Genomic DNA, 11,680 nt, shown 5'->3' with positions numbered 1-11,680 from the left:
GAAAACATTAAACATGAGTCAGTTCAGCGCACAGGAGGTTGGTGGGGAGGACGGGCTCATAGTAATGGCTGGAACGGAATTAATGGAATGCTATCAAACTCATGGATCGCAAGTGCTTGATACCATCTCATTCACTTCATTCCAGCCATTATTATGAGCTGTCCTCCACTCTGCAGCCTCCTGTGTCAGCGAGGCTTTACTGTACCACTGTATTCAGTGGTGTGAAACAGAAAGAACAGGGCTGTCACAATTTCCTATTTTATTGCTGAGACTAGACAGGCAGCAACAACAAATATATTCACTAATTGGTCTTTTGACCAATCAGATCAGCTCTGAAAAAGATCTGATGTGGAAAGGGAGGTGCGGACAGCCCAGTACATCACTGGGGGGGGGGGTGAAAGGATGGCCCGGAACATTGTTATACTCCAGCCACCTCAGCCTGTTCTCTCTGCTTCTGCACCGGCAAGCAGTACCGGAGCATCACGTCTGACACTAACAACCTCCTGAACAGCTTCTATCCCCCAAGCTATAAGACTGGTAACAAAATGGCTGAGTTGACCCTTTTATTTTATTACATTTTTTTCACTGTCTCTATGCACACTCACATGAGACCAGTAAATAGCTAACAAAATGGCTACATGGACTACCTGCATTGACCCTTTTATTTTATTGTTTCTTTTTGCTCTGTACGCATACTAACTCTATGCACACTCCAACACACACACTTAATTTGCTCACACACTAATACTGACTACACACACTCTAATAATCATCATCTACAGTGCATTCGGAAAGTATTCAGACCCCTTCTCATTTTCCACGTTTTGTTACGTTAGAGCCGTATTCTAAATTTGATTAAATGCATTTTTTTCCTAGTTCTACAATCAATACCACATGACAAAGTGAAAATAGGTTTGTAGAAATTTCAACATATTTATTAAAAAAAAAACATACCTTTACATAAATATTCAGACCCTTTGCTATGAGACTCAAAATTGAGCTCAGGTGCATCCTGTTTCCATTGATCATACTTGAGGTGTTTCTACAACTTGGAGTCCACCTGTGGTAAATTCAATTGATTGGACATGGTTTGGAAAGGCACACCTGTCTATATAAGGTCCCACAGTTGACAGTGCATGCCAGAGCAAAAACCAAGCTGTGAGGTCTAAGAAATTGTCTGTAGAGCTCCGAGACAGGATTGTGTCGAGGCACAGACCTAGAGAAGGGTACCACAACATTTGTGCAGCATTGAAGGTCCCCAAGAACACAGTGGCTTCCTTCATTCTTAAATGGAAGAAGTTTGGAACCACCAAGACTCTTCCTAGAGCTGGCCGCCCGGCCAAACTGAGCAATGGGTGAAGGGCCTTGGTCAGGGAGGAGACCCGATGGTCACTCAGAGCACTTGAGTTCCTCTGTGGAGATGGGAGAACCTTACAGAAGGACAACCATCTCTACAGCACTCCACCAATCAGGCCTTTATGGTGGAGTGTCCAGACGGAAGACACTCCTCAGTAAAAGGCACATGGCAGTCTGCTTGGAGTTTGCCAAAATGCATCTAAAGAGTCTCAGACTTTGAGAAACAAAATTCTCTGGTTTGATGAAACTAAGATTGAACTCTTTGGACTGAATGCCAAGTGTCACTCTTGCAGGAAACCTGGAACCATCCCTATGGTGAAGCATGGTTTGTTGCATCATCATGCTGTGGGTATGTTTTTCAGAGGCAGGGACTGGGAGACTAGTCAGGATCGAGACAAAGATCCTTGATGAAAATCTGCTCCAGAGCGCTCAGGACCTCAGACTAGAGCAAAGGTTCACCTTCCAACAGGACAACGACCATAAGCAGACAGCCAAGACAATGTAGGAGTGGCTTCGGGACAAGTTTCTGAATGTCCTTAAGTGGCCCAGCCAGAGCCCGGACTTGAACCCAATCGAATATCTCTGGAGAGACCTGTGCAGAAATGCTCCCCATACAACCTGACAGAGCTTGAGGATCTGCAGAGAAGAATGAAAGAAACTCCCCAAATACAGATGTGCCAAGCTTGTAGAGTCATACCCAAGAAGACTCGATACTGCAATTGCTGCCAAAGGTGCTTCAACAAAGTATTGAGTAAAGGATCTGAATAGTTATGTAAATGTAACATTTCATGTATTATCACTGACTCTTTGTTTGTTCCCTCTTCTGTTTGAGTGACATTTTTGGTTTTCTTGCTTGGCAACATAACAAAATGGGGGCTCGTCCGCGATCTTGTTTCCCATGAATATGGTAGTCTTTTTAGTCACTTACTCTGACGTGCCCGGATATTTGATGTTGTTGTTCTAAATACATGCCTACTGTGTTCTAAATACACCTTTGTGATAGTTTCTGTCACTAATATCAACCCTGAGGAGTTTGAATCATTTTGAAAGTTGCATAATCGCACAGGCTTTTATGTAACTTAAGTTGGGGGTGCTCCTGAGTGGCGCAGTGGTCTAAGGCACTGCATCGCAGTGCTAGCTGTGCCACTAGAGATTCTGTGTTCGAGTCCAGAGCCTGTCGCAGCCGGCCATGACCGGGAGACCCATGGGGCGGCGCACAATTGGCCCAGTGTCATTAGGGTCAGGGGAGGACTTGTCTTTGTCCCATCGCGCACCAGCGACTTTTGTGGAAGACCAGGTGCAGTGCACGCTGACATTGTCAAGAATTGTGTCAAGAAGCAGTGCGGCTTGGTTGGGTTGTGTTTTGGAGGATGCAGGGCTCTCGACCTTCGCCTCTTCTGAGTCCTTACGGGAGTTGCAGCAATGAGACAAAGACTAACTTCCAATTGGATACCACGAAATTGGGGATAAGAAATAAAAAAAAATAAACTTCCAGTTGGAAGCATTTGTGGATAACCTTACATGGGAGATACTAGATAAATGTACAAAGGCAAATCTGCTCATCATTTCAAGGCATTATGACATCATCTGGCGATCCAAAAGCAGTAGTCAAAGTGTTGATCGGTACTGCTTTGGTGGAGGTGCATATCCTTCCGGAGAGGGAGGTTGATGAAAAGGGGAGTCCTGCAGACGTGTAATTGTGAGAGTTAGAACTAAAGGCAAAGTTGAAGCAACAGAAATTACAGCTTGAGCACACTCCAGCCTATTATGTGTTTGAATGGGACTGGTGTATCTCGTAAACGAGATTTGGAATCAGATGTGAATGAACCCTTTATTTCAGATGGGTTCATGTCTCTGCGGAGAAGCAATGGTGTTAAGCAGCCAGTGAAGATGCTGCGAGTCACTGGGGCAGCCCAGTCCTTCATTTTGGAGGGTGTTTTGCCTTTGTCTGACACTTAAACAAATGGTTACGGTGTGTTGGTACAAGACGTGGAGATGGGTTGTTTGGAAGTTTCCTCTGGGGGAAGCTATGGCTTGTTGGATTAGTGTCGCTGCCACCGCTTTACCAACTGATTACTCACTCTCTTCCAGTTGCGTTGATGTATCGATTTTAGAGGCTTGATTTAAACTTTGTCTGGTTTCTACATTTAACCACAGTATTGTCAATACAAAACTGAGTGACTCACTCTTTTCCAGTTGCGTTGATGTATCGATTTTAGAGGCTTGATTTAAACTTTGTCTGGTTTCTACATTTAACCACAGTATTGTCAATACAAAACTGAGTGACTCACTCTCTTCCAGTTGCGTTGATGTATCGATTTTAGAGGCTTGATTTAAACTTTGTCTGGTTTCTACATTTAACCACAGTATTGTCAATACAAAACTGAGTGACTCACTCTCTTCCAGTTGCGTTGATGTATCGATTTTAGAGGCTTGATTTAAACTTTGTCTGGTTTCTACATTTAACCACAGTATTGTCAATACAAAACTGAGTGACTCACTCCATGCGTCCAGACATGCACCTCCCTGGTATCTTAACACTTTCTCATGTTCTTAATTCTGTGTGTGTGTTTTTGTTTTATGTTTCAAAAATCTGTATATACAGTATATTAATAGTACTTATTTTGATTACTGAATTGTTGGGAAAGAGCAAGCAAGTATGGAATTTCACTGTACTTGTGCACATGACAACTTGAGATCTGATGTGATTGATAAAGACCAATTAGTGGAAAAAAACAGAATTAGGGTGCATGTCTAAACACAGCCTATTTGACAGAATCATATCTGTATATCATACATTTGTCTGAAAGTTGTTACATCCTACATGCCATTTTAAACAAGCCCCATCCACCTGCCTCCTAAAGAGCCACTGGATATCAGCTAATCAAAATCCCAGTGAGAAGCTAATTAGATTAATCAGTTCTGTTAGAACAGAGCTGGAGAAAAAGTATGTATAGTCATAGTAGCTCTCCAGGAGAATGGCATATTGCCTCCACCTATCCAAGACTAAGATCTACAGGAGTGAGTAGGCCCGGGGGGGCTAAGGATAGATCTAGAATTCAGGAAAGCCTGGTTGTTTCTGGACGAAGCCTCACTGCGGAGCCCAATGATTTCAGATCTGAAGTGTCTGGATATGTTTAAGGAGTGTAGTAGTTTAACTTTCATCAAATTGTCTACACTCTACAGAAATGGAAACATTGAAGAGTTAGGGAGCGAATTGGAACAGATGGGTAGTCTCTTGTATGGTTATACCATGCATGTTGGGAGATGCAGTCAGGTGATCAAGGGTTGCTGTTGGTGATGACTTGCGCAACTGTGTCAGAGGTCAGCAAAGGATCACTGCAGTCATGTGACAAGGGTGTTGTGATTTATCCCATTGGTCAGCAGTACCTCCCGTTCACATGTCAAAAGATAAGTATGATGACCTGGTAACCCTCTGGCTATTTGTTTTCCTCTATCCCTCTCAATCCCTTTACATCATCTCTCTTATCTCACATGGTTGCTAGTAAAGGTCAGACAAATTCAGAACACTAACCAAATACAGCAACACAAAATTCCAACATACAAACTGTTCTACTATTGGTTCATAAACAATCTGCAAAGACAACACAATATTTATCAACACCTTTAATCAAACTATGCAATCACATCTTTGATATATACACACAGTTGAAGTCAGACGTTTAAATCCACTTAAGTTGGAGACATTAAAACTTATTTTTCAACCATGCCATATTACTTGTTAACAAACTATAGCTTTGGCAAGTCAGTTAGGACATTACTTTGTGCATGACATAAGTAATTTTTCCAACAATTGTTTAAAGACCGATTATTTCACTTAAATCACAATTCCAGTGGGTCAAAAAAGTATACATTACACTAAATTAACTGTGCCTTTAAACAGCTTGGAAGATTCCAGAAAATTATGTAATGGCTTTAGAAGCTTCTGATAATTGACTGGCTAATTGGCAATTTGAGTCAATTGAAGGTGTACCTGTGGATGTATTTCAAGGCCTACCTTCAAACTCAGTGCCGCTTTGCTTGACAGATGGGGGGGGGGGATCAAAAGAAAATCAGTCAAGACCTCAGTAAAAAAATTGTGGACCTCTACAAGTTGGTTCATCCTTGGGAGCAATTTCCAAATGCCTGAAGGTACCACGTTCATCTGTACAAACAATAGTACGCAAGTACAAACACCATGGGACCACGCAGCAATCATACCGCTCAGGAAGGAGACGCGTTCCGTCTCCTAGAGATGGTGAGTTGCAAAAAGTGCAAATCAATCCCAGAACAGCAAAGGACCTTGTGAAGATGCTGGAGGAAACAGGTACAAAAGTATCTATATCCACAGAAAAACAAGTCCTATATTGATATAACCTGAAAGGCTGCTCAGCGAGGAAGAAGCCACTGCTTCAAAACTGCCATAAAAAAAGCCAGACTACGGTTTGCAACTGCACATGTGGACCAATATCGTACTTTTTGGAGAAAAATGTCCTCTGGCCTGATGAAACAAAAATAGAACTGTTTGGCCATAATGACCATCGTTATGTTTGGAGGACAAAGGCTGGATTCTTGCAAGCCAAAGAACATCATCCCAACCGTGAAGCATGGGGGTGGCAGCATCATGTTGTGGGGGTGCTTTGCTGCAGGAGGGACTGGGGAACTTCACAAAATAGATGCCATCATGGGGGAGGAAAATTGTGTGAATATATTGAAGCAACATCTCAAGACTTCAGTCAGGAAGTTGAAGCTTGGTCACGAATGAGTCTTCCAAATGGACAATCACCCCAAGCATACATCCAAAGTTGTGGCAAAATGGCTTAAGGACAACAAAGTCAAGATATTGGAGTGGCCATCAAAGCTAGAACACTTGTGGGTAGAACTGAAAAAGTGTGTTCGAACAAGGAGGCCTACACCAGCTGTGTCAGGAGGAATGGGCCAAAATTCCCCCAACTTATCGTGGGAAGCTTGTGCAAGGCTACCCGAAACGTTTGACCCAAGTGAAACAATTTAAAGGCAATGCTACCAAATACTAATTGAGTATATGTAAACTTCCGAGCCACTGGGAATGTGAAAGAAATAAATGAAAAATCTGTACTATTTTTCTGACCGTTCACATTCTTAAAATAAAGTGGTGATCCTAACTGATCTAAGACAGGGAATGTTTACTAGGATTAAATGTCAGGAATTTTTAAAAACTGAGTTAAAAATGGATTTGGCTAAGGTGTATGTAAACTTCACCTGTAGAAATATAGATGTAAAAATAATTTAAATCAATGAATGTCAAGTTCCGTTACTGTATGTATAGAAGACCATATACTGTAGTGTCAAATTAAAGGCAACATTAACATATTGAAGTGCTACTTTTTTTTGTTGGTCTCTCCTTGTACATTGACAAGGTATGAGTTGGGCCATGAGTTTCCTGTCACCTGACCAAGAAAATGTGTCCTAGTTGTAGGCTACATCTAGGGCCCAGCGTTTTACCCTAGTTTTTGCCAACCTCGTCTAGCATGAGAACCATTTATAAAAAAATAAATAAAAATAAAAAAGTTACCAGCTACTCATTTTTAATCAAGCTTTCGAATAGGAAACTTCTCATCTCCCCTGAAACTCTTCCTCTGGTCCTTAGTGTACAAGAGAAAGTAGTGCAGTGTTCTGTCAATATAGCTGGTAAAAGAATGGTTAACAAAACAACTAAGGGGTGGGGGTCCAAAAACAAATCCCCCCCTCCCAAATTATGTTTTATTTTTCCTGTTTTTAATTTCTCACAATTAAATTGTTTTAGAGAAACATCAAAATTGGATGTTCTGAATCCATGTCAATGCTTAAATCACATCAGAATAGCATTACTTTTTGATCTGGAAGGAAACTAACAAATTGATTTGAGTGTAATTGCCCTTTAATTGTGCATCTGGCCCTTTAACCTCTGAGATCGGTGTCCTTATACCGGGACGGTTGTTGCGAACGTGCGCTAATCTGACTAGAATGACGTAAGAAACAGCCAACTTTCAGCACAGCACTTGGTGTGATACATTATTTACCTTCAGAGGTGAATGTATTTACATTCAGTAATCTTGCTCTGGTTTGTCAACCTGAGCGTCCAAGAGATAAAATGTAGCATAGTTTTGTTTGATAAAATACATTTCTATATTCAAATGTAGGAACTGGGTTCTAAAATTTGAACCCCTGCGGTTTCTGTTTTTACACATTGAAAAGGAAATAACGATACCAGCAGACACTTGTCCCTGTATGGAATGAGTTCCACAACCCTGGTCGAAATGTTGACTTCTTCAAAATATCTCCTTTCCAGTTGACATCAACTTATTTTCCTTTCTTTTTAGGATGCATCTTGGCACATTAGTCTAATTTGGAGAATCAAATTACCAAAATACTTCATTCAAAAACAAGTCCAGGTGGAATTGAGCTCTCCCGAAGTTCTCGGCTATATCCCACAGTCTAAACCTCTTTCCTTAATCCTTTGTATGAATCCAAGGTCTAATACGTGATGCTCTTAAGAGACACGAGACAAGCAGAAGAACAGATTAGCCAGTTCCTGAGAGAGAATGAAATGTTAGAATATCATATCAAAGTGTTCCCCCATCTTGTACATCCAGTTTGTTCTTCATTCATCTGATCTTGGTTGGACAGAGGTAAAAATATATAGTATCTTTGACTGTCACTCTCTGAACTAGGGTTGGTCATTACTCCACGTAGTAGTTTTCCCCAACCACAGATCTAGGATCAGTTTACCATCACCTAATACACACATGAATGATTAGTGGGGGAAGGGATCTAGGGGCAACAAAGTCATCCTAGTCCTTTGTGTCCATCAGTGGAGGATGCGGTGGAGGTACCTCTCCGGGTCGCTTTCCACTCCTTTCTTCAGTAGAGCTCCTGGTCTGGCTGGTCTCTCAGAGGCCCCTGCAGGCCCTTGGCCCTCAGTTAGGTCCTCTCTGACTCCTGTAGCGCCTCTGGGGCCCTTATGAGTCAGTGGCTGTGTATCTGGGCTGCTGTGTTTTGCCCTTGCCTCAGTCTTGCTGTCTGATGACTGCTCTTCGCTCTGCTGGCTACTATCTGAACTCTTACCAATCCTGTAGAAACAAGCCACAAAGTTCAGGGAGTTATTGTGCTCTGTGAGGACTTGGAAAAAGTTGAATGTTATGAAGGATTCAAATCAGACATTAATCTCTAGATTTTGATAGACATTTTTATCTCTTGATTGAATGGTGTGTGTGCGATTGTATGTGGAGAATGGGAAGGCATTGAGAGCATTCGGTGTGTGTGAGACAGACCTCAGATGCTTGAACACCCATAACCAGCATGGTCCTAGTGTCTCTCCCCTCAACTTACCAGTGTGTGTAAATATTCATGATTATATATTTACATCAAATTATTATTTTTGTAAATCATAACGGCATATTACATAATGCCAACCCACCTCAGATGATTAAACGCCTGGAGCCAGCGCGACCCCAGTGTGCCTCGCCCCTCCACCCTGAGTCCTCTCCGTCGGCCCCTCGCCCTCAGTCCCATCAGGGCCTGGGCCAGCTCAGCCTCGTCCCCGTGGCCCCACACCAGCTCAGCCCTCTGCTCTGCATTCTGGTCCCCAGCTGCCGTGAACAGCCTCTGCAGCTGACGCAGGTTCACCTTGGGGCGGGGGGGGTTGTGCATTTAACGGCCTTTATACAGCCAGAAGATTGAATGATTCCGAATTGTTGTTCCTTACCCTAACCACCTCGCCCCATTAATCCAAACCCTTGACATGTGTTAATCACTATGCCTAACCTATACCTCTGAATCTGCTTCCTAAATAATACCAAACTCACTCCGCCAAAGATGTTCCCTGAGCCAGCCTTCCTACTCCTCCGCACAGCGAGACGCCACAGTGTGGAGGGCCCTGCCACCGTGGAGGAGAGAGACGGAGAGGCTGCCTCCGCATCCATCCTCCCCAAGTGAGAGGCTGCAAGGGCGGTAGGCGATGCCGCGAGATGGGCCTTCCTGTGGAGGATAGGAAAGGTTAAGGATAAGTGCTAGAACTCACTTGTTGCAATTGTATGTCATGTCAGTCTGTTTCTATGGGCAACGTGACCTTACTCAGAGGAATGATTGTGCTAGTTACAGACTTGGGATGGTGTGACTGAAGCATGTCCTGGCCAAGGGAAATTCCAGGTTCTTATTTTTTCCTGACCAGGTTATGGTTTAGGAAAAACTCCTGGCCTTGTGTGAGGGCACACTGTAGGATGCAAGGCAAGCTCCTGCCAGTCTCTACCGTTCCTTGATTATTTAATCCTGCTTGACGGAGCAGAGGGGAACTTAAAGCGGTCTTACTTGAAAGCCCATTACACTGCAGATGGTAATAATCAATCTAGCTATATAGTAACTCTGGTAAGAACCAGTCCACCTAGTAACTAAGTCTGCTTGGTCACATGAGTAACTGTAATGGTATTAGCGGAGTAGCTACCTGGCTGTGTCACTAGATCAACTGTACTGGAGGAAATAGGAAATAATGGCTCTGCTCCAATAGTCCGTTAGAATTCCACTTGGAATGCATGCACAATACATTTCCCAAGTTTAAGTTCACTCAGAAAGCCACTAAAATATTATGCACCGAAGATGACTCACATCAATAATGTCATTGAAAGGCCTTTAACTTAATTAATTGCATAAAAAAAAAAAATAGCAAATAGGCCATGCAAATCATTCAACCCTATGTGCATCACAGCAGGTGGGTGGACGCTAGCCTCTTAAAACCCCAGAGTGAAATACTTACATTCTGGTCTCTAACATGTAGGCTCAGTATTCCTGAACAGTCCCATTACAAGTCAGAATGTTGAACAAACTCAATGCAAAGTTCAGACGATTTTGCCTCTTTGGAGGTGGTAATCTGTGACAAAACACGCACAGGGAAGCTTTATCAACCAGACCTTTTAACACATGACAAACACTTGCACAATATGGGCGAGCCTAACCGTACCAGACAGAATGTTGTCCCACTCAATCAGCTGGCAAATTTCACAAACACTTCCAGTTGATTATGAGGGAACATGCTTCAGTCCACTACAATGTGTTAGGCGAGTGAAAATAAGAAGGACTGAACCTACTTGCGCTGTAAACAGGTAAACACTTATCTCCACCTCCTACCATCAAAAGGGCAAACAACCTGTAGATAGTGTAAATATAATTTTAGTCAACATTCTGGCTTGTATAGCCTTTTTTTAGGCAGATGTCTTTCAGATTGAATATCCATGGGGTAAACATTCAATTAACAAAAAAGCAAATACAAAAACAGAAATATACAAGAGTACATAAACCTAAGACTGTCGAGATAACTGACACATTTCAAATGTATGGGGTTAACGTTTGTTACAATTACTACCCCATGGAACGGTCCGTTTAGGCAAAGCAGACACACGCACTTTTCGTTGGCATGCAGATGTGACATTCAAAACCAATCCAGTGAGGCAATAAGAGCCGACAATAACTATTTCTATTTTGTTAGTTGGCGTCAAAAGAAACATATTTGGACTTATGTTCTGTAAAAAAAAGGTACAAGGTCAGAGCTACGGTGCATCCAAACAAATTAATTAGAATATTAGTACACTACACAATATAGGTCAAGTCTCATGCATGAAAGCCGAATAAAATAATAGCCTAAACACGTTCTTACCCGGCGGCCAAGATGATATCGACTTTCGTTCTGATGCTTTTCCCAAGAGAAATTCCTCTAAATCCTTTTGTGCTATGCTACGGTTATTTCGTCAATATGGCTAACAAAATACCTTTGATTTATATGTTGCTCTGTCCACTCGTCGTTGATGTAGTAGTTTGGGGTCTATACAACAATGAAAGCGGAGATGGTAATTAATCCCACTTTATAGGGCCACTGGAATGTTTTCTCGAGCAATCTGAAGGTTTGTGTGCGGGGCAAGGTGTGAAGCCCCGCCCCTTGGCCGCGTAGTTAATCCATTGACGTCAATGTTCCTGGCATGAGACTGTTTATTTTTATTTTATTTCACCTTTATTTAACCAGGTAGGCTAGTTGAGAACAAGTTCTCATTTGCAACTGCGACCTGGCCAAGATAAAGCATAGCATTGTGAACAGACAACACAGAGTTACACATGGAGTAAACAATTAACAAGTCAATAACACAGTAGAAAAAAAGGGGAGTCTATATACAATGTGTGCAAAGGGCATGAGGAGGTAGGCGAATAATTACAATTTTGCAGATTAACATTGGAGTGATAAATTATCAGATGATCATGTACAGGTAGAGATATTGGTGTGCAAAAGAGCAGAAAAGTAAATAAATAAAAACGGGATGAG

At 42.3% G+C, this 11,680-nt stretch overlaps 1 protein-coding gene across 6 annotated transcripts; it reads right to left on the bottom strand.

Annotated features, from left to right (window-relative positions):
• Positions 1–6,307: 6,307 nt before the first annotated feature.
• Positions 6,308–11,265, bottom strand: LOC124037266 (arginine vasopressin-induced protein 1-like). Of its 6 annotated transcripts, none has more exons than XM_046351951.1 (6): positions 11,024–11,265; positions 10,458–10,516; positions 10,127–10,240; positions 9,183–9,354; positions 8,795–9,003; positions 6,308–8,447 (listed from the first exon to the last, which is right to left on the bottom strand). In XM_046351951.1, the coding sequence occupies exons 3-6, from the start codon at positions 10,141–10,143 to the stop codon at positions 8,186–8,188; spliced, it is 660 nt and encodes a 219-aa protein (XP_046207907.1). In that variant the 5' UTR covers positions 10,144–10,240; positions 10,458–10,516; positions 11,024–11,265; the 3' UTR covers positions 6,308–8,185. The 6 variants fall into 6 exon arrangements, with proteins under 6 accessions (XP_046207907.1, XP_046207908.1, XP_046207909.1 ...); XM_046351952.1 differs by having other exon boundaries at positions 11,136–11,234; XM_046351953.1 differs by lacking the exon at positions 10,127–10,240.
• Positions 11,266–11,680: the final 415 nt, after the last annotated feature.

This window comes from Oncorhynchus gorbuscha, linkage group LG06 (genome assembly GCF_021184085.1).
Source record: "Oncorhynchus gorbuscha isolate QuinsamMale2020 ecotype Even-year linkage group LG06, OgorEven_v1.0, whole genome shotgun sequence".
NCBI classification, from domain to species: domain Eukaryota; kingdom Metazoa; phylum Chordata; class Actinopteri; order Salmoniformes; family Salmonidae; genus Oncorhynchus; species Oncorhynchus gorbuscha.
Note: the sequence above shows the minus strand (reverse complement) of the source record. Positions and strands in the feature narration are given on the sequence as shown.